Below are 26,697 nucleotides of genomic sequence, written 5' to 3'. Positions count from 1 at the left end.
AGTTTAATTTAAAAAATTTGAAATACTTTCTTGTGTATTAAAAATGTGTGAGTCTCGTGGAAATGTCGGTGAATCAAATAGGAACCTAAAAGTCAGAACGAAATCACATGTTCAGTTGTTGGGCTTTAAAAGCAAGAGCGATACAAGTCTCCGTTATAACATAGATTTGAACCAACTTCAGAGGCGATTACACTTCCATTGTCTACGTCAGAACCGCGAAACATGGGTCCCTCAGGCCCCCGGAAACATTTTCCCTGGCGCAGGGGTGACGGGTTCAACAGGCCCGGGGCCTTAAAAATTATTTTCAAAATTAATCAAGTAAAATAAAACCGATGTTAGTTTTAAATAATAAGGGCAATGAAATTTCAATTCCTTCTTTTACATATTCCCATTATTTTTAAATGTATTTCGTTCCGATAAGGAACACATTCAATATTAATTATTGAATTCTTCCATTTATGATTGAATGTAACCAAATTATAAGTTAGAGTAATTTTGTTCAACTACCAACAAAGTGTAATTATGGACCGACAATGGTCAGCTTTTATTTGAACAACTGAGTGAATAACAATGTAAGAAAAAGTATTGGAATTTCTAACCCACACCTGCAATAATATTGGTTCCACATGCCATAAGGATCTTTTCTAGTTTCTTATGCATGCAGTGTAATAGCCTGAATGTACCGTATTGCACTCCATTCCTTTACCTAAGAAACTAATTGTTTATTCGGCATTGTTGTGTTTAATTACTGCCGTCAACAATCCGCTTTCGTTATTGCGGAAAGAGCTCAGCTGTGAATCGGTTGTAGAAGAAGTGCGTCGTAGAGTAGACAATTTTGTGCTGTTAAAAACGTTTTAGAATATCACAAGTTCTTATCGTACATAAGAATTATTAAGGAATCTGTGCTCCTGCCTCTCCATTTTAGTTTTGATTAAATTCATCTTTTCCGGTGGACATCGTGGTCTCCTACAATTGAATAAAGTTTGAGGTAAGGGATTCCTATTTATTATTAATGTTCATCACATTTCATGTTTTCATCTGCATTTGTGAACTCGTGTAAGAGAATTAGGCTTGGTCTTATTTTGACGTAAATTCGGGAAAACGGCGATAGGAAAATGTGTAAGATTCATATCAAGAATGTGTAAATATGGACCGACAATGGTCACCTTTTATGTGAACTCATGCGTGCATTGTTATGTTACCTAAGAAACTAATTGTTACGTCATCTGTTTATTCGACATTGTTGTTTCATTATTGCCGTCAACAATCGTTTTTCGTTATTGCGGAAAGAGCTGAGCTGTGAATCGGTTGTAGAAGAAGTGCGTCGTAGAGTAGACAATTTTGTGCTGGTAAAATCCTTTTAGAATATCTGACTTTCTTATCTTATATAAGAATTATTAAGAAATCTGTGAACCTCCAATTTAGTTTTGATTAAATTGATAATTGCCGGTGGACGTCGTGGTCTCTTACAACTGAACAAAGTTTGAGGTAAGGGATTCCTATTTATTAATATTGATCATCACATTTCATGTTTTCATCTGCATTTGTAAACTCGTGTAAGAGAATTAGGCTTGTCTTCTTTTAAACACAATTTCAAGTAACATTAGATTGACTTCTATTTGTTCACGGCATTATTGATAGTTAAACAATATTCCAGTAGGCAATTAACATTTTACAGTTTTAAAAGGATAAAAATGAGTTTCGTAGCCCAGAATCTTAATAAAAATATATGAATGCTAAGAAGTGGTGTTTGTATTCTGAACAATAATTCTAACACTTTCCTTCTCTTGTTACATCGACATTATTAAAGCGTTTTAGGGAACTGTGAAGAATTTTTATTTCGGTTTTACAAGCCTAATTATCGACGATTCTCTCTGCATCAGCAGATTAAATCCGGGGAATGTTTGCTATTATTGAGTGCAAAGAATTTATGGGTGCAAAACGTGGTCTTTCACTGTGAGGGAGGAACATAGACTGAGGGTCTCTGAGAACAGAGTGTTGAGGAAGATGTCTGGACCCAAACCGGGAGTGGGACAGATAATAGAGAAAAGTACAGGACGAGCTCCTCACCCGATGTTGTTAGGGGGAGGGGAGGGGAGGTGTGTTTACAAGGCCTGAAGGGAGGAGACCACTGGGAAGACCTCGGCGTAGGTGGGAAGATAACATTAAGATGGATCTTACGGAGATGGGACTCGATGGAGCGAACTGGATGCAACTGGCTCAGGATAGACCCCGGTGGCGGGCTTTTGTGCACACGATGAAGAATCTTCTTGTTCAGTAAAGGAAGTGGACTATTCTTTGACGAGCCGAGTACCAATCGACTTTTTATAGAATATCTTGCACATTGCAGTGTGTGAGTGGCGTGATTTGGGCCTGATCTACGCACGCGGTAGAACAAATTAGAGTTTTTGTGACTGTTCCCAACTGTAATTCTCGCGTTCATTTGATAAATTTAAATTCCATTTTGTGCTTGTAATGTATATAAATGTGTAACTTAGGCAGGAAAGTCCTTAATCACGTAAGCTCTTAAGCACTTTTAGTTCTACACAGAGAGAAGAACTCGAAAATTTTATGCTTATGAAAAAGAGTAGCCTTCTTTTTTCCAAAATTTATTTAACTGTCTGGTTCTGCATCAAAGGTCACGCAATTTCTATGGCATATTTTTTTTGTAATTTTTTAAAATCGATTCACCAGAGTAGAGGCATCTAAGACTTTATGGATTACATTGATATTTTATACGTAATGTCTACGTAGTTTACATATAAGAAGATTTAAATTTATGCGAGTAATGACAAACACGCGGCATCACTTAATATTGCCTAAATCAGTCACACCTTCAGGGTGATTAAGCTAAGAAGAGTGCGATGGGCGGGGCATTTGGAGTGCATGAATTGGGCGAGAGGTGTGCACTGCGTATTTTTGGAAATCCTGAGGAGAAGAGGTTGCTGGGGAGACCTAGATGTAGATGGGAGGATAATCTCAGGCGGGATCTACGGGAGAAAGGATGTTGAAGGAGACTGGATTTTGTTGGCCCAGGGCAGGGTCCGGTGGAGGGGTTTGGTTAATTCGGTGATGAAACTTCGTATTCCGTAAGCCGTCTAGTTAGTTAGTTATATGTCACTTTTAGAGCTTTGTCATTTTGTATTGAATCTCAACAGGCATTTCTATAACAAAGAAACAAACGGAATCTATGGAGTCTAAGTCCTGCTTGAGAATCTAACAGTAGCCCTGGTAATCAAATGCCTCGCCTTTTAAGAAACATATAGTTTCATGCCCTTGTTTACAAGACCCCGCCTCTAAGCCACTTCCACAAACAGCTGTAGACAATCCACACCTTCATTCTCCACAATATAAGATACATTTTAATGTTATCCTAGCAACGCATGAGACTTTTAAGTGACCTTTTCCTTTCAGATCTTCCGATTAAAAATTTGCACTTCTTGTCCCTGCATGTGTTCTACATGCCCCGCCCATCTCATCATCCTCGAACAAACAGCCTACAATTTATTAATTAGTGAAGAGATCTATAAAGCTCCATATTACGCAGTTTTCGCCATTCCCTTGTCAGTAACTCTCTCGCAGGACCAAATAGTCTTCTCAGTATCGTGTTCCCTCTCAGTCACTCTCAGTTGATGTGCACACGCGACGGTATGAAGAAAAATCTGTAACAGCGATGGTCTGTCTTTTCAGGAGATGGACTCAAACCAAAGTCGCAGCTGTTTTCATATCGGCGGCAGGTGCACGTGCACCAAAGCATTGCTCAGTCTCAATAAGCTAAGAGAGAGGAACCTCTTGTGTGACGCGGTGCTGAGGTCGGACGACGGCGGCGTCTTCCGAGTCCACAGAGTGATTCTGTCGATGCGCAGCGAATATTTCAGGTTTGTTTATTTACTGACGTGGATTATTAACACGTGAAATTAGGACACAAAAGACGTCAATTCGTATGTGAAATGTTTTATCCCCTTCGTTGCAGAAAACTGTATTTTTATACGGCTGATTGTCTTTTGTTATTTGTTCGTTGTCATGAAATCTCACGGCGGTGACCAAGAAGACTATTGTGTTCTGGAAGTTGCGCCGTAGAAACTAAGTAGCATTTCAGATGTACTTCCTGCTTTATTTCCTTGATAGAGGCAGTAAGCACGTCTGAAACGTAAGATAATTACTACGAGACAACACGACGCAACATCCCAGAAGACATGGGTGGTTCTTTGTACTAATTTTTAAGTGCAGTTGAACTAAGGTGACAGTCAATCGATCTGGAGAGAGAAATAGAAACTATCCATTTCCAAAACGTCTTGGTTTTAATACTTAAAGACGACCGACAAAGTCCAGAAGAAATTTGGTACTATCCGAAACATTGAGAGCTGCTGTCTTAAATATAATAAACTGTGAGAAGCAACTTCGTAATACATGTAAGACTTGAGGTTTTCACGGCGGTGAGTCTGAAGATTTCTGTCTTCTGGGTTGTTGCGCTGTGTAGTATGGTCGATGTTAACCAACGCTTCAGAGGTCATACTGCCTCCGTCATCAGGGCGATGAGGTTTTCACAGCGGTGAGTATGAAGATTTCTGTCTTCTGGGTTGTTGCGCTGTGTAGACTGGTTGATGTTAATCGACGTTTCGGAGGTCATACTGCCTCCGTATCAAGACGATGAGTATGAAGATTTCTGTCTTCTGGGTTGTTGCGCTGTGAAGTCTGGACGATGTTAACCAACGTTTCAGAGGTCATACTGCCTCCATCATCAGGGCGATGAATATGAAGATTTGTGTCTTCTGGGTTGTTGCGCTGTGTAGTCTGGTCGAAGTTAACCAACGTTTCAGAGGTCATACTGCCTCCGTATCAGGACGATGAGTATGAAGATTTCTGTCTTCTGGGTTGTTGCGCTGTGAAGTCTGGACGATGTTAACCAACGATTCAGAGGTCATACTGCCTCCGTCATCAGGGCGAAGGGTATGAAGATTTGTGTCTTCTGGGTTGTTGCGTTGTGTAGTCTCGTCGATGTTAACCAACGTTTCAGAGGTCATACTGCCTCCATCGTCAGGGCGATGAGTATGAAGATTTCTGTCTTCTGGGTTGTTGCGCTGTGTAGTCTGGTCGATGTTAACCAACGTTTCAGAGGTCATACTGCCTCCGTCATCAGGGCGATGAGTATGAAGTTTTCCGTCTTCTGGGTTGTTGCGCTGTGTAGACTGGTCGATGTTTACCAACGTTTCAGAGGTCATACTGCCTCCGTCATCAGAGTATAAAGATTTCTGTCTTCAGGGTTGTTGCGCTGTGTAGTCTGGTTGATGTTTACCAACGTTTCAGAGGTCATACTCCCTCCGTCATCAGGGCGATGAGTATGAAGACTTCTGTCTTCTGGGTTGTTCCGCTGTGTAGTCTGGTCGATGTTTACCAACGTTTCAGAGGTCATACTGCCTCCGTCATCAGGGCGATGAGTATGAAGGTTTCTGTCTTCTGGGTTGTTGCGCTGTGTAATTTGGTCGATGTTTACCAACGTTTCAGAGGTCATACTGCCTACGTCATCAGGGCGATAAGTATGAAGATTTCTGTCTTCTGGGTTGTTGCGCTGTGTAGTCTGGTCGATGATTACCCACGTTTCAGAGGTCATACTGCCTCCGTCATCAGGGCGATGAGTATGAAGATTTCTATCTTCTGGGTTGTTGCGCTGTGTAGTCTGGTCGATGTTAACCAACGTTCCGGAGGTCATACTGCCTCCGTCATCAGGACGAGATTTAAGGTTTTTACAGCGGTGAGTATAAAGATTCCCGTATTCTGGATTGATGCGCTGTATAGTCTGGTCAATGTTAACCGACGTTTCGGAGGTCATACTGCCTCCGTATCAGGGCGATGAGTATGAAGATTTCTGTCTTCTGGGTTTTTGCGCTGTGTAGTCTGGTCGATGTTTACCAACGTTTCTGAGGTCATACTACCTCCGTCATCAGGGCGATGAGTATGAAGATTTCTGTCTTCTGGGTTCTTGCGCTGTGTAGTCTGGTCGATGTTAACCAACGTTTCGGAAGTCATACTGCCTCCATCATCAGGGCGGTGAGTGTAAAATTTTCTGTTTTTTGGGTTGTTGCGCTGTGTAGTCTGGTCGATGTTAACCAACGTTTCGGAGGTCATAATTCCTCCTTCATCAGGGCGATGAGTATGAAGATTTCTGTCTTCTGGGTTCTTGCGCTGTGTAGTCTGGTCGATGTTAACCAACGTTCCGGAGGTCATACTGCCTCCGTCATCAGGACGAGATTTAAGGTTTTTACAGCGGTGAGTATAAAGATTCCCGTCTTCTGGATTGTTGCGCTGTGTAGTCTGGTCAATGTTAACCGACGTTTCGGAGGTCATACTGCCTCCTTCATCAGTGCGACTGAAAATATGAAGATTTCTGTCTTTTGGGTTGTTGCGCTGTGTAGTCTGGTCGATGTTAACCAACGTTTCAGAGGTCATAATTTCTCCTTTATCAGGGCGATGAGTATGAAGATTTCTGTCTTCTGGGTTTTTGCGCTGTGTAGTCTGGTCGATGTTAACCAACGTTTCGGAGGTCATACTGCCTCCATCAACAGGACGATGAATACATTTTTCATTGTTATTAGAGGATCTTTCGAGAATTTGTGCATACTTTAATCTGCTTTTTTTAAAATAAATGTGCCCTGGGTTCTCGATATGAGAAATGAATTATAAGCGTGAGCCATTGTTTCTTTTTTCCAAGAGACGTATCTCACGTCTTGTTACGAACTGTGTTTTCCGACAACCAAATCTTTCAGTTCGGCTTGAGCTGCAAATCCCTTAATTTGTAATAGGAAAACGTTTTCTGGTTGGTTATGATTTTCTAAAGTCCGCGTAGAAACATCGACTTTTCTTTCAAGTTGTTTATTGTCGGGAAAATGTTTTTACAGAGCAAATAGATTTCATATTACGAACTGATCAATCAGTGGATGTACAGCACGCGATGTATGTTGAAATATTTGCGTTGGCTTTAAAATTTCTGTAGTAGTTGTTATAACCTCAGATTTCTCTGGAAGGTGTGAAGGGTAGGTAAGAAATTCTATAGTACAAAAGTTCGCTGCTTGCTTCCCGATTTTTAAGTTATATTTTTTTAAGACTACGCAAACACATCACCCACAAGCAGTTAATCTGTTCCTATTTGTACTCATTCTGGAAGTTTTTGAAGTATTCCGATAACAAGAATTCATCCACCACATTGACAAAAAGATTCTTTTACTTGGCTACGTGACTCATAAAAACTTAAAGTTTATGCACATGACTTGTAATTTTCTGCTCGCCGTTTCTCCAAATCGACGTTTCAGGACCCTCTTCACGACAAAACTGCACACCGGTGAGGAGACTGATATTCTCCTCCACGGAATCAGCTCAGACATAATGACCCAGATACTGGATTATGTTTATTTTCGCGAGTTGGACATCCGCTCCGACAACGCGCGTCAGCTGCTCGAGACGGCTGAGTACTTGTGGGTACCAGGCGTTACTGAACTCTGCTGCAACTTCCTCAAGGACGAGATAAACGTCGACAAGTGTATCGGCATCCTACAGTCCTCAAGGTAATTGATGTTCATTTGTCATTTTCTCTGACGCCAGGCTTCGTCGCTAGAACGAATCAGCTTTACTCAAGACAGCAGTCGAGTACCGCGTCGGAGATTAAAGCCTCCGACTGAGGACTGGACAAATTATAAAGCGTTGTAGGTCGGGGCAGATCTGATTTAACTGCGTATGTTTTGATAATCATTATGACCAGTAGATGAATAATTTCAACTTGTGGAACGTTAATCACGATCTATTGCAGGGTCATAATTAAATATGTCTTCCTCTCGAATTCCTTTTCTTCTTTCTTTCTTTCTCTGCGGAATTTTTTCTTCTTACATAATCCTCCCAACAACAAAATCAACATTCAGTCCCACGTCCTTCTGCATACTGCAAAACCTCTGTTGACCGAGCCTCGATTATCCTATTCCCGCATTAAGCGACCGAGTTTCAACCGGATCGGTTGCGATTGGATTCCACCAGCGAGAGTGTTTAAGTCGATGTACACGCGGTACAGTTCATTAATCTAACCTCACTCCAGATTTTGCTGATTATTATGAACACTTCTGGACATTTAGAGAATTGGTTAATTTCGGGCAAAGACAAGAAACAACACGCTGGTCCCCGTAGATGATGAACCCTTACTCCTTCTTGTTCAGAACAACATAGCAAGCAAATCAACTGAAATCGGCAGAATCACACCAGAACCTCCAGTTCATGCGATGGACATTATTACTGATAAATTCACTATTTTAGAACAGGGACTCCCTCGAACAGCGCCCACGAGTGACTTTTGCCGTCGGCTTTTGCGTTCGACATGCACTCATCATTCGCTGGCGACTAAAATCTGTATTGAGTCTCTACTTATTTGTTCATATCCATGACCACGTTCCCCTTTCCCCCGCTCATTCGACCCGTGGTACCCCCATTTATTCCGGTTACACGAGGTTTCACGGGATTAACACACACAGTTACCAAAACGTCGTTTCACCAAGGTTAAGACCAGAATTCAAAATTCTGCACTCCTCATCTCACCGCCTTCTTCACTTGCATACGCCATGCCCTTGTTTCAACCTACAACCTTATCGCGAGGACGATTGGGCATTGCCTGGGTACCTTCAGAGTCGAGAACTTTCTATTTTGTCCCGGTTCAACAGAGCAACCACCATCGTTGCCTCTCCACGTGTCTGCACTCAGTCTCGTTCATTTGGGCTCCAAATGGTTAAGGTAAAAACTGAAGGCGAAATACTGTGGTGTGCAAATGCTTGAGAATCCAGTTCTTCCTGCAGTGTTTCAATGTGTCAGCGTTACCCTCGCTGTCGCAGGTTACACTCCTTAGCCGACCTCGAGACTCAATCTCGCCCCTTCGTTTTGCGCCACTTCGTAGAAATGTCTCATCAGAGCAAAGAACTGCTGGAACTGCCTGTAGAGGAACTGCAAGCGATAATCGAGGACGAGGAACTGAACGTGAGGGACGAGAGAGTTGTGTGGCGGTGCATTCTCCGATGGATCAACCACGACCCGGACAACAGGAAAGGTCACATCGCGGGACTTTTGAAGGGCGTCAGACTTGGACGACTTGATGCAAAGTATTTCAAGGAGACGGTCAGTATGCCCCTGAAATCGTGGATGTTTATGGGAAGTGAAGCCCGCGTTTTCAATTCCATATTCACATGTGTTCCTAACCCATTAATGCAAATCGTGAGCCTTTTTCTTCGTCACGTGTAAGCCCGTCTCTCTGTCTGTCCGCAGTATCAGCTCGAGAACGTCTGAACGGATGTTTATTAGATTTAATATTGATTAGCTTTTTCGGAATCTGTTGACACATTCCAATTCTGTTTAAAATCTTACAATAACAACGTGAAAATTACACAATGATTTCAATTCCTTCTACTGTGCAAAATTTGCTAGGTAAGAAATCCCCAGATTAACTTAGTTGCCATGGTTACAGTAACTACCTGTTTAATGCCGCTGGTAACACGCTCACATGTGTATGTGTGTGTGTGTGTATGTGCAAAACAAATGCTCGATTGGACCTTTTATACAGATATGTTTGGATTTAATAATCGTCTTTTATTCATCGTCTGCGCTACAATCTTTTATTACAGTCTCAGCGTTAATTAAGATCAGTTCAACTACAGCATTCCACCGTTAACTAAATTCAAACGTCCACTCAGCTCGAATAGGAAAATCCTCCAACAGGTAAATCACGTCTTCTGACGCAGCGTTCGACTTAACCAAAGATCCTATTGCCATAAGAAGCTTATCTTAGCTACTCTAATAATTTCAAGTATCTCCGACGATGAACACTTAGCATGATAATCTTCAGCTGATTGACCATATAGGGACAACAGATATCCGAAACGTACAATAAGATAGATTCGTTTTACCTCCAAGAGTAAATTACCCCAGGGGCTTCAAACTCATAGACGACTTTAACATTCAAAGATTTTAACCGTCATCTCACGAAGCAGCCTTACAACTTATGATATTCTTTCTTCCATTTCAGCACGTGTTTTAACCCGAGAGGAAAAAATGTTCTATTCAAAGTCAAATGCCCTGTGAATTCAGACACTCGCCTCTTAAGAATACTTGTAAAACAATCGCACGGATTCATGAAAATGTTAACTGCTTCAAGTGTCTTTACAGTTTAGCATTCGTGTCTACTAGTTTCCAACACATAAAGAGAAACACCTGATGATGACTAATTAAGGTCGAAACATGCAATGGCTCGTAATAGACAATGAGCCAATAACCCCACGCTTTTGTGTTGACGGACCTTGTACCCCAACCATCAACATGCAGAAGGTTGCCTCACTTGAAACTCGAAGCAACTAATTGTCATAATTTTCTTTGATGCTACGTAATTTTGACAATTAATTAAAGTTATCGAATCAAAAAGAATGTGGATCTCGTACGAGAGAGACAAGAAATAAATTACAATTTTGAATGTAACTCAAAATGCAGGATTTAACTTTCAGTTGAAACACATTTCAATACTTTTCTCTAAGATCGATTTAACCTTGATTTCGCTTCTCTCCACAACCCGTGCATTTGTTAAGAGCGTCGTTACATAAACCAAAATGCATATTTTCCTGCATATACCACAGCCTATTTCGGTGAGTTTCCAACCAAATTATGTGTGAATTTCATGTGTGCTCTGCAATGGAGCATGGCGTCCCTTCCTAAAAGTTCATAAGGTCCACATTGAACTGTCAACAGGTGTCAAAGCACCCGTACGTGACGGAATATGAGGCGTGCAGACCCGTGATGTCAGAGACGCTCGCGTTTCTGCACGACTCAGAAATGATGATGGAAGGAGACAAGGACTTCGTGACACCAAGGATTGCCTACCCGCGAATCCCACAGGACATTCTGTTTGCTGTTGGTGGGCGTCGCGACGGAAGTCCGACAGATGTGATCGAAGCGTACGACGCACGAGCAGACCGGTGGACTGTGGTGAGTTGCACGAATTTCTACTCTTACTGTGGCTTCTTAAATGACGCCTCCAAGAAAAACTTCTTTTCCTATTTTTTGCTTATTTTTACTAAGTAATCGTTTATTTAAGCTTAATCACAAGCAGCTCTTAGCCTCTTTATTTCGTGATCTTTTATTTCCATTGCACTGAACACTTTTTTAAGAGAAGCTTCAAAGACATGAATTAAAAAGTGATAGTGGAACGACGGTTCCGGAGATTTTGACGTAAATACGTCTATACGGAAAGGAAGTTTATATATTGGCTTTATTCTAAATATTTCCTTTATACATTCTTTACAATTGAGTAAAGTTTGATTAAGACTTTGCTTATTTAACTTGAATTAGTTGAATGTAATGTTTTATAGGTAACAACAATGCCGAGTAAACAGATGACGTTTCCTAGGTAACATAACAAAGAAGTTACACTTTTTCGTTTCTCTTTTTCGTCCACTTTTTTGCCGAATGACCCTTCCTCATAGACGTATTTACGTCAAAATAATAAATAAATAAATTACACAAATGCTAAGTCTCGTGTACAATATAAGTTCTAATAGGAATCGACGAAGGATGTGAAGTTTTCCTTAAATACCGCTTACAAAAAGCGTCCTACTTCACCTGTCATGGTAACCTGTCTGCTGATCTTAGACATCGTTGATCGTCAGTGGATTTCAACGTAATAAATGAAGCACTGATGTCGGCCATCTGCGTGGTCACGCCTCGTGAATTAGAAGGCTTTGGGGTGGGGTGGGGAACGTAATGCCTCAATCTCTGCGTCGATAAAACCCAAAACACCAACATCTGTCCTTGCCATCGCACGAACCTGAAATGTCAGCTGTTGATCAGAAATTAATTCTACGTTTGTCTGTCGAACTTGACGAGAGCTTCTCTTCGGGTCTTCCTGTTTCCACCTTCGCTCCAAGTTAATTTCTTACGGTCTTTGTCGAGTGCCTCCCTCCACGGTGTAGCAATTTCGGTCCACTGTTGGGGGTTGCACCTCTGCTCCGGTGGTTGGTCGCCTGAACTCTAATGTAAGGACTTCACTTCAATAGACCGAATGACCCAAAGAAACATAAAGCCATAACCTTTCGTTCCTGCAGGTGGAGGGGGTCGACTCGATCGGTCCGCGAGTCAACCTTGGCACGGCAGTAGTCGGTTTCGATATTTACGTCATCGGTGGTCGTGATGACATGACACAATTAAGCTCATGTTTCTGCTTCAACGCTGTTACGAAGAAATGCCGCGAGGTGGCGCCTATGCACGAATGCAGGTAAGACGCAGCTTGGTAACTAAGGAACTCCTTGGAGCAGAGTCCTTCTTCAAAAAGCTGATAGTCGCTCTCTTAGTCAAGATATAAATCTGGGCAGGGGCTGTAAAATTGAACCACTCACACACAGGAGCATCGTGCAAAGTGTGAATAGGTCGGAGGACTTTTGCAACAAAGTTGGTTTTAAGAATGGGATTTGATTGTTAATTCATTTGAATTGTGACTTAACAATGACGAGCGAACAATTGCGTTCAGCGAGAGGAATTGCATCTGAATCAGCAATAAATGAGCATAGCTGAGCGTGTACTTTTTTTCGTTTCAGATCCGGTTTAAGTGTGGCAGTTCTGCGAGGTTCAGTGTACGGCATCGGCGGATACAAATATTATGATTATCACAGAACTGCTGAAAGATACGACTGCAAGGCGAACCAGTGGTCTTTGATCGCTCCCATGAACACAAGACGATACAAAGGAAGTGCGGCTGTACTGAATGGTACGTAAATCCAGTGAAATAGAAATTTGTGAATTAATTGAGAAGGCGAGGCGTCTGTCTGTCTGTCCGCGTGTGAGAACGCACGAACGGTTGAAGGAATCGCAGGATCTGAGGTTATCACGGTGTCTAATACGAAGATGGCTGTCGTTTGGCTTCTGCCGACGTTTCAGACGAACCTTATGCCTTCATCTTCAAGGCATTCCTCTTCGCTCTTGAACTTAGTTTCCGTCACTCCATCGTCCCATATTCTTTTATTATCTCTTTCTTTTATCCGTGCTACGGACTTCGTTATTTCACAGACTGCAACGGCTTGAAGTTCTGAGTGCGTGATGGTTTCTTCTGCTCTCGTAAGCTGTCCCTGTGCGTCGTCTTCTGACTTTTTAGCGTGCACTCGGAGTGAATGCAATCAACCCTCAAACTATCAAAATGGCTCTCAAATAATGCAGATGCAATATGTTTTTGAGACAGTTAAAAGTAGCACATTATATTATAAATGTAGAGCACCTTTTAGCAGCTCGTACCGTACATGTCTGGTAAAAAATTTAATAAAATTCGTTTCACAGAAGATGTAACTTACCATCATTTCCGTTATGCATTAATTTAATCACTTTATGCTGTTTATATTAAATTTTATCAGTTAAACTCGTCTTCATTGACACGCTGATTATCTGCATTCGAAAGAAAGAAACAGATGAACAGCTACAGCCGTTTCTGTGACTCGCAGGGAGACGTAATAGATTTACAGATTTAAGTACGGATTGTCCCATGTCTGTGCTCTGCATGGACCAGTTTAATTATAGCTAATTTGTTTTTGCAGACAAAATATACGTCGCTGGTGGAAGATATGGTCAGAATTCTCTAAACTCGGTGGAAGTTTATGACCCGGACACCGACCGATGGACGTTCGTCGCACCAATGCTTTCTCGACGTGCCTTCCATTCTTGCGTCGCGTTCCACGGCTGTCTGTACGCCCTGGGTGAGAACTCTGGACATTCTGAGTGATGCTCTTCTATATCCTTCTTACAGAATTTGCTATTGCGAAATGTTTTCCTGGTTTTCTTTGAGTGACTGAGGTTTTATGAACAGAATTTTTCTCCTGTCATTACAGAGTTAGTTTGTCCGTAATTTTAACCCCGATTAGTGGTTTCGATTGCATTCTCCACAAAGAACACTTAACTAACTAACATTGTATAATCTCTTGTGGTATCCAAAGTAACGTATGCCCTATTTTTCACAGAGTCCCAGTTTTACAGGTAAATATTTTGTTCTTATAGCAAGGAAATTTCAGTTTGCCGCGCTGTTATCTCCAAAAAACCGGTGGTTTAAAGCAGTCCCTTCGCAGTCTTTCATATTCGTCACTTGTTTGTGTAACGCCATCTTGTGTTGATATTTAAGGCTACTTTCTCACGCAGTTTCATGAAGTAGACAACAGATGTCAGGCGCAATTTCCTGATGCTACAAGTACGAAAATAAAATTGTAGCTGTTCCTGGTACTAAAATTGACAATGCAAGAGGGAATGAATTTTTGTTGTTGTATTTAATTCATTCCTTCCTTTTACGGAATTACAAATTTCAAGAGCGTAAAGACAGACAGAGTGTGAAGTATCGAAGTTACGGGAAATACAAATATCTAAAAAGCTATAATTGGTAATCTTGAAGAAAAGATACCACTTGTGACACATTGGCGTAAAAGGAAGGATAATATTAAAATGTTTTTAAGGAACTAGAATATGCGAGATAAGGTCAACTACCGACTTTTGTGAATAAGGTAATGAATCTTGTGGCTTCATAAAGGCTAAACATTTCGTGGCCAGGTGATAGAGTAATAAATATCAAGAAGTTCCCCGCTGAGTGGGGTTAGAAGAAGTTCCCTTTGGCAGCTTTTTTATATCCTGTGACCTGTTACTGAATGTGTGTGTGTGTGTGCAGGAGGACAAAACAAAACATCATGCGAGCTCAGTACCGAAAAATATGAGCCTGCAGAAGACACGCGGACCGAGATCCCTGCCATGAACTTCTATTCAGATGATCTCCACGCAGAAGTGATGGACGACACGATCTTCGTCATAGGTCATTATTATAAAAGGACTAAATTCGAATCCCGCGTCGCATATTTCAATGACAAGGAAAATCGATGGTTTGTTTCTTTGTTTGTTTGCTCAGGGCTGTTCAATCACAAACTGTAACTTTCGAAAAGCTCTAGGAAGTGAATCATTTCCGGTCAAGGTATCCGCGATGTTGCGGATGCTGCGCCATGTAGTGTCGTAGAAACTGACCGACGTTTCAGAGGTTCTTACTGCTTACTCAGGGCCTTGAATAAACGCGCGAAATGTGGCTGAGAGGGGTAGAATGAGAGCAGGCAGGGCGATGTTGCGGTCAAGCTGATTGGTTAAATCAGAGGGCGAATGACTAGGAAATGCTAATCAGACGTAAGCTGTGACTGCAACAATAAGAAGCTCTTTGACTAAGTTTCTTTGATCAGTGGCACTCTCTTGGGCAGGAAGTGTCTGGCGTTCAGCACATTAGCATCGCCATTGTCTTTCGCATTGATCGAAGTGTTAGGCCACTTTCAGGTTTAACGACGCCTACCGTCTCATGTTCCCATTTCTGATGGACGTTTATTTCAAAATGGCTGTCTCTTGGCGTGTTCGACCACGCAGTCTCCTACCATCTGTTAACGGAGTGAGTAAGGAGCTCCAAAAACATCCCAGAAGACAAATTTCTTCATAAGTGTTTGAAGAAGAGCCAGAAATCTCACAGAAATTAATTTAATTTTGATTTGTGTCTGTCTTACGTGTATCAGAACCTCTCCAGAACTATTTTTGGTGGGACAAAATTTTTTTGAAAATATTTTGCTAAAAGAGGGAAATATTGTTAAGGGCTCATGTCTCAAACAAGACGTTCTTATCTCTCCAAAGAAAGCGTGTGATTAAATTTATTATTCTGATAGAATGTAATGGCTTAATGAAGTGTACCAAACAAAGCTTGCACAGAACACAAGTCATTTCACAGCCTTTTAAAATAGTGGTAACCTCTCCCTCCACTTCGATGTAATAAAATATATTACGTTATAATAGCACGTTGGCCGGTGTTCTATGCGCATGAGCAAAAGAAAGAACACGTGTGAACTGTTCTGAAATATTGTGTGGCAATTGTGCATTGAATTCCGATTGGGGGATCTTTTGTTAAGGTTTTCTGGAAACAAAATACAAGCAACGACATTTCGGTGGAAGCTGTGCCCTCAGCTTCAAGCAGTTTCCCATTAAACCCAAAGGCAGAGCCAATCCATCAGACATGGATATTTTTAGGTCAACACATTTTACGACTCCCAAAGATAATTCTTTTATTCTTATTCCTACATTGAAATCTCTGATATTTTAGAACTCCATACATATTTTCTGTAATTTTGTCAGAGAAATGTGGTGAAAATTGACTTGAGTGTAGATAATACTGATGGAAGATGGAAGATTGTTTGTTTTCACTTTTAACATTTCAAATTGCAGGCACGAGGTGGCAGGCATGAATGTTTGTAGATCCGGGATGTCGACTTGTGTCATCGAGAACCTACCGAATGCAAGGGATTACGCCTACAAACACAGAGACAAATCGATGGAGGAGAAACGCAAGAAAATGTTGGATTCCGAATGTAACCGTCCATCCACACACACTCGTCCTTCTGCTGATGTAGCCACGGGTTCGAACCCAGTAGCTAGGCCGGCGCTGGTGTGGTTACAACGTTTTTTACTTTGGTGGGCGGAGAGGGTTAAAGGTTTTCTCAGGAGACTTTGACATAGGGTCAGTCGGTGGGCGAGGACCTCCGACTCTCAGGGAATACACGGAGAGGTCTTAATTAGAGTAGCGCTCGCGAGAGGGCAGCGACGTCGCTGAGCTGTTGCAATTCTTGACGACACAATTGTTGTTGTTGTTGTTGTTGTTGTTGTTGTTGAAATCACTCAATTTATTCACGAATTGAGACACACTGATGCAAAGACACAATTATGTTGATATTCAAGCAGTGCAATGAATCGGCTGTTATGTACGACTTGAAGTCCAACACAACACAAACGCGCTATCACAATACCGTTCTGAAATTTTCAATTGAATGCGGCGATCCGATTCGTCCCCCAAAATCACCCCCAAAACGTCGGAAACGCTCCGAAAAGCCACATTCGAATTTCATTGGTCCCAATCGCAGTGAGGAGACTGCTCTAGGGCAAACGTCATTCTATATCTGGAAAGGCTTAAGTTTTCGCCTCGTAAACAACTTTTACGAGGCGAAAGCTTTGTGAGTGTCACGGAAGCTCTCGAGGAAAGATGTTGAAGCGACTGATTGTCGCTACTCTCTTCAAATTTAATACATTAATCAATGCCAAAATTCATAAAATCAATCACATTTGGATGAAGTAAGGCGTTCCAAATATAATCTCTTCGCGCCTCCTTCGTTTGTATAAACCGGATTAACATGCCAAAGCCTGGTTTACCCTTTTCATCACAAGGTTCAGCCCGTCAGAGAATCGAACTACGAACCTGGACTGGCACAGGAAAATCAGTAGTTTGCAGTTGATTACAACCACGACGAACACAAAGTACATTTGGCTGAGTTGCCCCAATATACCGGGTAATTATGCCATGTTCCTTAGGGAAGTACCAACATTTTCAAATGCCATGAAGAAACAGACGATGGTTTCAGTTAACAGATGTATTTATTTATTCATGGTATTTTGTAAGGTACTTTTAAGTATTTTAATGATAAGCACAAAATATTACCACAAAATACACAAAACTAGGAACTTAAATTTAGTTAAGGTACAGACAGAGTAACAGAAAAATGTGACAGCTGTAATCAAATGGGGAACTCAAGGCATATCCAGGAGTCTCAGCACAAGTAAATCTGTGTAACCTTCTTCATTTTAATCTCATTCGTAATAAAGGAATCGATTGAAGATTGTTCTTGTGCTTTCGCCCTTAAACGCTGCCTTACTCAGAAGCGTCGAGGCCATCTGATCAAATTAGCAACTGCTCGGCTAAACTACAGTTCGTATCCTGACGCGGGGAGTCCGGGGCCCATCGATTCCCTACCAGGGATACGACACGGTCGGGCCTTACCCCCGGGGGGGACCCACTGGATAGGAGGCCGGGTGGGCCCCTGAGGCTAGACGAAAAATCCTCTGCCCCTGTCGGCGATCATTATTAAAAATATTACTAACCACTTCTTGCGATATTTAGATGATTCTACAATGAACTTCTTAATTTCTGACTTTCGCTGTGTCTTATTAGCAATGTACAGTGAATTCATTGGTAAGTTCAAGGCAACTGTCACTTTCAGACTCACCACCAGACGACGTGTGGCTCCACAAAACAGTAGAATCAGCTTTCCTGTGTCTTCGCATTTCATACTAGAAGCCGGGAAGTGAGCGCATTGCACTTTCAACTATTCTGCATATTTTAATGATCTCGTAACAGACAGACGATAAAGTCACTGAAACGTCCATGTGTCGCCATTCTTGCCAAAAGTATTTCCCGTTTATCACCGAACCGAAGGTTCGCTATTTTGTTCCTAATGGCTGCTACCCGTCCTTGTTCTGCGCCAGATGATTCCACGTAAGACCTTATTTATTTACGCTCCATTTTAATATTATACCGCAATCTGCGTCTAGCCGTACCAGGGAACTGGTTCTCATTGCGAGTATAACACCGCCAGCCAATCGCCTGAAGACGTGAGACGAGCCAACTTAATAAATTGTGACGCGTGTTAATTGGGGGCGTGGCACCAGGCCGAGGTTCGTTCCCTGGAGAAGCTCATCCGGCCTTTCGACTGCTGATCGACGCGACGTTCTGGTTTACAATTCCCCTCACCTTCTCGCAGAAACGACCGACAAACTTCCACCTCGTCAGCCGAAATGCGCCGAATAAATAAGAGAATGAGATTATACCCTGTCCATTCTATGTCGGCACACCCTCCCGGGCACAGACAGACGCAAGAGGGCCCATTCGATCATTCACTTATTATGAGCTTCATCGTCTGTTTAAGACAAGCAAAGTTGAAAGAGGACAGTCGGAAGACGAAGGAGTAGATGCAAGGATAACATTAAGCAGCATCATAAAGCGTGTGAGGACGTTGACTAAATTCACGTGGCTCAGGACAGGGTCTATGGCGGGATGTCGCGAACACGGTAACGAAACGTCGTGTTCCAATAAAATGCATGGAAAATTTTTTCCCTCGTTGGGCGCACTGTTAGATTCTCAAGGACTGAAGGAGCTGGAACAAAGTAAATAATACATGGGCAGGCACTAAAATTAATGACTGCCTTATTTATGGCAAGAAAAGACATGGCTTACCTCCTCCATTAGCTATTACATCTCTTATTGCGGAAGCCAGGGCCTACTCAAAAATTCCTTTCGCTTCCTGTTCTATCCGTTTTCATTGCACAAATATTTAATGAAGAGACCTAAAATATTAAAATGTGTTGATAAATCTGACAAAAAATACAAATTAAATACAAAAACAAATAAAGTACCAAATTAAACACTAATATAAATGATATAGTATAGCTGCGTCATATTGTGATATTAATTAAAATAATTATTATGTTTGTTTTCAGTCAATCACAATAAAATAGTAAGATAAGTTAATTAAAATGATTAAAATATCATCTCATGTTCCATATCGAGCATTCGATTTACATCGGAACATTCACAACATGTTTCGGTTTAACAAACCGTCATCAGGTGTAATTTATAAACTTTTTAAACTCAAATTACAATTATTTATAGTTTTTACAATTTCATAATTTTTGTCATCTTTCACGTTATATTTTATGGAAGTTGTGTCTAGATATTATTAATATAACATTATTGTTGATGTTTATATCAGTCTGTGAAGAAAAAATTCGAAAACATTAATGGAATATGATTGGATATAGAAAACAAATAATAAATAACAAATAATAGTAAATAAACATACCATTTCATAGAGAATATGATGAGGGATTAAATTGTTTTATCAGTTATTAGGCGGTGCCTGACAGATAATATTCTCGCACACTTTTAGTGAATCAGAAAGTTAGGTGTATTGTAGAGACTGTTAGGAAAGATAGGCTTTAGCTATTATAATGTCTTCTTACCCTCTGTTCCTCGATGTGGATGCTAGTAATTACTTACAAATCGACTGGATGTTCACTACTCCCAGATTCAATTTCCAGTAAGGCAGTTTGTATTCTTGCCATTGACACTTTGTAACAATTCATTGGTCCCCAGAAGCACTGCTTAGCCACGTAATATGGAGTTTTAAGAGTACGGCTTTGTGGCGTAGTGCTATCTTTATGCCCCACCCATTTCATTTTGCTTTTGTTTTATAACCCTTTCAGGTTTAGTGAATAGCGCTAACCATGATATGGAGCCACTTGGCTCTTCCTGTATAGAGACTAAGTTGCAGCCGAGACAACCGGGAGAGCGAGGGAATTTCTTTTTAAGCTGCCGCCACCAAATTGACCTTGACTCTGCAACTTCAATTGTTGTTTGTCGTCAAGGTTTACCTTTTCTCACTGATTAGAACATATGAGCGCCTAAATATTTGGTATTTTTATTTTCACTGTTATTGGGGGGGGAGATATAATATTCTATCGACCTCAAAGGACAGGCGTACAGACTGCTACATGATAAAATATGTGTGTGATAGAAAAACAGGTTTTCATTGTAGTGATTTTGCCCCCGAATAGACTGGCATTCGATTTGTTGCAGCAGGAAGTCCTCTCTCTTAGTTACTGATCCACACCGGCCCTAGGGCCATCAAATGGATACCACTGGCTTGAAGCTAAGTATTTACCACCATCTAGAGCTATGGTAAAATATTTGTGGATATTTAACTCCCCCATCACTCTCCATGCCTTTGGTCTTGGTCCTTAACAAGCAACAGCAACATTTTAATATTTCCAGTCTCAGTAAGAGTCTATGATCTAGATTTGCTCACATACTCGTATATTGTATAGGATAATCTACATAAATGTGTTTACTTTCGGGAAAGAAAAACATTGCACTTTCTAGGGCTGGCATGCACAAAGAGTGAGTCCCTCCAGGCAAATTCCGGAATACCTTAAATTGGGGCACAATCGCTTCCTTGCACATCCTTTTCAATTCATTATTCACAATGGTCCTCTCATTCGACGCTATATGGAAGGGAAAATATGTTCTGAGCAAGACAGCAAATTTACTCATATGAATTCTGGCATATTCAGTGTAATCTGCCCTTTGTAAATGGAAGGCACCAACGACCCCTTTTCTGATCTACACATTTGCTGGGTGAGAGAATTTCCTCATGTGATTGTTTGGCTGGCTGGGGATTTCCCATCATTTTCATGCACAGAAAGGCATCTGGACAGTTGCCTGTTACTTATAGTATTGTGAATATGGGCATTCGTCCATGTGAACATTCGTATGTGAGAGCATTTGTCAGTGTGAGTAATTTTCGTGTGTGGTTTTGTCTGGTCACCTCAACAGATAGGAAGCTGGGTAGATCCCAGAGTTGACATAGATCCAGATGCTGGAAGAAAAATCCTTTGTCCTTGCTGGTGATCAAACTCCAGTCATCCAGTCCTTAATCAGAAACTTTAGCGAGAGACCACATTAAATACACAAAAATAGTGGCTTAAGCATAAACAAAGGGCAATAGTAGAATTGATCTTACCACAGCAGACTGCAAAGACACGTGTTTAAGTGAAATAGCTCAAATAAGGACTAAAAGAATGATATTTTAAACATAGGAACATAGTTCAAAACAGCTTTTCTTAAAATCACTTTGTTAGTAATTTATCCTTAAATGCTTTTACAGTACCTACTCTAAGGAGATACCTTAAATTACAATTTACAATCACAAGGAAACAAATACAATCAATATTATTTTCCGACCAATGACGTCATACTTACCGTCCTGCCATCTATTGTTGATACAACACAACAGCGGCGGGTTCTTGACACTCGTACTCAGACGATAAGAATGTTTACTGTTGAGTCTACTTCTGCACGCTCAATTATTTTTACATATGATAACGGTGTGAATTTTGTCGCTGAACTGATACAATCTGGTGGAATACACAGCATGTAAAAAGCTCCGTTAACGCAATTCTGAAAATACAGACAGGGAGATGACGGCCTTCATGATGGAGGCAGCAAGCACCTCTGAAACGTCGGTAAACTTCTAACACACTTTAAGACACGATGCCCCAAAAGACAGAAATCTTCACATAAGCCGCATTGAGAACTTGAATTCGAAAAGTACAATTTCTAAACACGAAATTTATCTTTGTTATAAGATATTCCTACGGGTGGACACACACGCTCCGGTGTGCCGGAAGGTTGGCCTTCACAGACGAAACCCACAAGAGGTTTTGAAGTTTTACACTTCACTTTATCGTTTCGTGACGTCATTACTGTTTTGTTCTACTTTATGTCGTGTTAACTCGGTCGGGAGAGCGCAGAAACCTCCACACAAATTGATAACAGCTTGCATGGTAGGTTCAAAGGTTTGTTATACAAACGTTTGAGTTCCTTAAAATTTCTTTACGAATTTCTTACAGGTTAGTAACAGTATTCCTAGCGGTCGAGACTTCAAACTCATGGACTTAACTATCGAATATCGAATCTTCTCAATTAGGGAATTTCCAGATCGATTTATGCTCCCAATACCAATCCGTTATCTATTGTTTGACGTTTAACATTTATTTCCTTAACAAACCCAGTTAATATCCTAATGTTAGCACGTATGGATCATGTCCATGACATGATTAATAACTGAGGCAAGCAATAACTTCGATCTTTATGGCGTGTGTATCTGTTTGTGAAAGGCTTGAATAAGAATGTTGTTATTCGCTGATTCTAACTTAAAGCCCCAACTGAATAAATTAGAAAATATTGAAAGGAAATTTACCAGTTTGTGCAATTACCGGTTTTTTCAGTTTAAAATCACACGTACATATTAATTGATTTTAACTACTTTAAATTTCAGAGCACTTTATTCCTTATTATTTGTTATTAATTGTTGTTTTTCTTAATTTCCGTCAATTGAATGTTTTAGGATTCAATTGTAACCCTTTTGTATACATATAGTGAATTCTGTGCGCGAATCCTTATGTATGAGGCTACAACGCGCTTAGATAACCATAGTCACTATCTGTTTCTTCGCCATAAAAATCTTTCTGCACTCATTTTGTGCATTTGTTAGACTTATGACGTATCTGCGCACGTATAGGCACCAGTTAGATATTATGAACAAACGTCTTTGTGATAAAGTCGGATGTTTGTGATCGTGAAGGATTTCGCGTATCTTCCACCTCGCGACTTTGATGCCTTCTTGAGAATTTATTATAAGTGTTGTGACACGAAAGAGTGTGAATTTTTATTACTTACCTGTGGCACGACGTCCATAGAAAATTTCAGCAATTTCCGACCGTCTATGGTCTATTTCGAAAATTCGTGTTCAGGTCGCTATGTTCACCTGACGCAGATAACCCCTGCTGGGTTGAATTAGGTTAGGTTAGGTTAATGGGGCATCTGCGCAGAATGTGATGCGCAGTGGCTTGTGCAAGTTGTCTATGTTAAGGCATCGTATGTGTTCTATTATCGATTGCGGAATATTATAAACTCGAATATTTCAATGTTCTTAAATTATAGAACAATCTAGTGTTTGGGTCACTGCGACAACTTTATACTTCAAAGATTTTTCATTGGTTACCTACTTTTGGACGTCGCAACACAATCGGTTCACGTCACTTATTCATGTTTTTACGCAATTGTAGGTGTTAAATTGAATGTGTCCTCTGCTTAGGCTTAAGTATTACTAGTACACATGTTAAACTTTTATTTTAATATATATCGAGTGCATAACTCCTTGTTGATATGGTCGATGTTGGTGATCGTGGCCGATTTCGAGTTTCTTCCACCTCGCGAATTTGATGCCTTCTTGAGAATTTATTATAAGTGTTGTGACACGAAAGAGTATGAATTTTAAATACTTACCTGTGGCACGACGTCCATAGAAAATTTCAGCAATTTCCGACCTTCCATGGTCTACTTCGAAAATGCGTGCGCAGGTGGCGATGTTCAGCTGACGCAGAATACCGCTGTTGGGTTGCCTTGAGTTAGTTAGGTTAGGTTAATGGGGTATTTGCGCAGAAGGTGATGCGCAGTGACGTGATGCAAATTGTCTATGTTAAGGCATCGTATGAGTTTCAGTATCGATTGCACGATATTAAACAATCAAATATTTCAATGTCCTCACATTTTAGAGCAAACTTATTGTTTCAGTCTCTACCATAGCTTTACACTTCAAAGATTTCACATTGGTTACCTTCTTGTTGACCTCGATAGACTATAGGCTCACGTCACTTGTGCATGATTTTACGCAATTGTAGTTGTTGAATTGCATGTCTGGTCTGCTTACGCTTGAGAATTATTAATACACATGTCACAATTTTATTTTAGAATGTATCGAGATATTACAAAGATCCTGCTCGTCAGAAATATATATGTGCACACACAGGTCACAATTAGTCATGTCCAACGTCAGTAAATCAGGTACGTCTGGAATTTAGTATTTGGCTGTCACCATAAGAGACACTCGCCTCTTTGTGCACACGTTTAATGTCGAAAGTCAATACACGGAGCTTGATGATACGAAACACACAGTAGTTTAATATGTACCGCAGGAAGTAAATGTTGCTAATTATCCCGCTGAACATATTTGTTTGAGTACCGACGTCCGAAAGTTTGAACTTAAGAAGGCGAATAACTCTTAGCTAAATCCCAAGGCAAACGTTGAATCACGGAGGCTGCACTGCCTCTCGACAGAAATCAATAACGACTGACTTTCACTTCCGGATCTGACATCAATCTGACGTATTTAAAAGCTGATGGACAGGTCTTTCCAATCAAATCGGACCACGTAATTTTTGGTTTAGGATTCTCTCCGCTAGAGTTCGTGAGTTCTGCTGTCGGCCAATCGCTACGTACAAGGGTTAATGTATTTAAGGGCAAAATAAATTGCAATTCCATCATGGACGCTGTTGGTATTCGTGTGTCGTCAGGATAAACAAGAGAATTTTCTACTTTTAGTGTGTGCAGTGCTCTTAGACATAGTCCTTCAGCCAGGTGTGTCATTGCTGCAAATGACGTATGTAAATTTGTGGACGTGTTTGGCATAAACTTTGTTTCTATTGAGGACACTTTCTCATTAAGAGAAATGATCCAGAGAGTGGCCTAGCTTGGTTATTTGTTTTAATTCGGTTATCGCTTCTATGTTCTTTCCTTGTATTGTTTTAGTATTTCTTAGTGTTTTACATTTATATTAGTGTTTACATTGGTAGTTTATGTGTTTTTGTATTTAATTTGTATTTTTGTCAGATTTATCAACACATTTTATTATTTTAGGTCTCTTAATTAAATACTTGTGCAATGAAAACGGATAGAACAGGAAGTGAAAGTAATTTTTGAGTAGGCCCTGGCTTCCGCAATAAGAGATGTAATAGCTAATGGAGGAGGTAAGCCATGTCTTTTCTTGCCATAAATATGGCAGTCATTAATTTTAGTGCCTGCCCAAGTATTATTTACTTTGTTCCAGCTCCTTCAGTCCTTGAGAATCTAACAGTGCGCCCAACGAGGGAAAAAATTTCCATGCATTTTATTGGAACACGACGTTTCGTTAGCGTGTTCGCGACATCCCGGAATATACCCTGTCCTGAGCCACGTGAATTTAGTCAACGTCCTCACACACTTTATGATGCTGTTTAATGTTATCCTTGCATCTACTCCTTCGTCTTCCGAGTGTCCTCTTTCAACTTTGCTTGTCTTAAACAGACGATGAAGCTCATAATAAGTGAATGATCGAATGGGCCCTCTTGCGTCTGTCTGTGCCTCGGAGGATGTGCCGACATAGAATGGACAGGGTATAATCTCATTCTCTTATTTATTCGGCGCATTTCGGCTGACGAGGTGGAAGTTTGTCGGTCGTTTCTGCGAGAAGGTGAGGGGAATTGTAAACCAGAACGTCGCGTCGATCAGCAGTCGAAAGGCCGGATGAGCTTCTCCAGGGAACGAACCTCGGCCTGGTGCCACGCCCCCAATTAACACGCGTCACAATTTATTAAGTTGGCTCGACTCACGTCTTCAGGCGATTGGCTGGCGGTGTTATACTCGCAATGAGAACCAGTTCCCTGGTACGGCTGGACGCAGATTGCGGTATAATATTAAAATGGAGCGTAAATAAATAAGGTCTTACGTGGAATCATCTGGCGCAGAACAAGTTCGGGTGGCAGCCATTAGGAACAAAATAGCTAGCCTTCGGTTCGGTGATAAGCGGGAAACACTTTTGGCAAGAATGGCGACACATGGACGTTTCAGTGACTTTATCGTCTGTCTGTTACGAGATCATTAAAATATGCGGAATAGTTGAAAGTGCAATGCGCTCACTTCCCGGCTTCTAGTATGAAATGCGAAGACACAGGAAAGCTGATTCTACTGTTTTGTGGAGCCACACGTCGTCTGGTGGTGAGTCTGAAAGCGACAGTTGCCTTGAACTTACCAATGAATTCACTGTACATTGCTAATAAGACACAGAGAAAGTCAGAAATTAAGAAGTTCATTGTACAATCATCTAAATATCGCAAGAAGTGGACGGTAATATTTTTAATAATGATCGCCGACAGGGGCAGAGGAATTTCGTCTAGCCTCTGGGGCCCACCCGGCCTCCTATCCAGTGGGTCCTCCCCCGGGGGTAAGGCCCGACCGTGTCGTATCCCTGGCAGGGAATCGATGGGCCCCGGACTCCCCGCGTCAGGATACGAACTATAGTTTAGCCGAGCAGTTGCTAATTTGATCAGATGGCCTCGACGCTTCTGAGTAAGGCAGCGTTTAAGGGCGAAAGCACAAGAACAATC

General features: G+C 41.1%; 1 protein-coding gene across 2 annotated transcripts; it reads left to right on the top strand.

Moving 5' to 3' along the window:
- The first annotated feature begins 792 nt into the window (after nucleotides 1-792).
- LOC147874497 (kelch-like protein 10) lies at nucleotides 793-17,715 on the top strand. 2 transcript variants are annotated; one of them, XM_087345243.1, is made up of 10 exons: nucleotides 793-988; nucleotides 3,691-3,878; nucleotides 7,308-7,559; nucleotides 8,865-9,144; nucleotides 10,762-10,998; nucleotides 12,114-12,283; nucleotides 12,603-12,772; nucleotides 13,590-13,748; nucleotides 14,702-14,909; nucleotides 16,276-17,715. In XM_087345243.1, the coding sequence occupies exons 2-10, from the start codon at nucleotides 3,694-3,696 to the stop codon at nucleotides 16,559-16,561; spliced, it is 1,947 nt and encodes a 648-aa protein (XP_087201369.1). In that variant the 5' UTR covers nucleotides 793-988; nucleotides 3,691-3,693; the 3' UTR covers nucleotides 16,562-17,715. The 2 variants fall into 2 exon arrangements, with proteins under 2 accessions (XP_087201369.1, XP_087201370.1); XM_087345244.1 differs by having other exon boundaries at nucleotides 14,702-14,842; nucleotides 16,276-16,403.
- Nucleotides 17,716-26,697: the final 8,982 nt, after the last annotated feature.

Source organism: Zootermopsis nevadensis, unplaced genomic scaffold, assembly GCF_977971745.1.
Source record: "Zootermopsis nevadensis isolate Lab colony 2312 unplaced genomic scaffold, Znev_1.0 Znev_ptg000008l, whole genome shotgun sequence".
NCBI classification, from domain to species: Eukaryota; Metazoa; Arthropoda; class Insecta; order Blattodea; family Termopsidae; genus Zootermopsis; species Zootermopsis nevadensis.
Note: the sequence above shows the minus strand (reverse complement) of the source record. Positions and strands in the feature narration are given on the sequence as shown.

Bases quoted from the DNA above. Each gene is read 5' to 3' on its own strand.
- LOC147874497 (XM_087345243.1), top strand. From the start codon at position 3,694: ATGGACTCAAACCAAAGTCGCAGCTGTTTTCATATCGGCGGCAGGTGC. The intron at 3,879-7,307 runs GTTTGTTTATTT...TCGACGTTTCAG, and splicing joins ATGCGCAGCGAATATTTCAG to GACCCTCTTCACGACAAAAC. The intron at 13,749-14,701 runs GTGAGAACTCTG...GTGTGTGTGCAG, and splicing joins CGGCTGTCTGTACGCCCTGG to GAGGACAAAACAAAACATCA.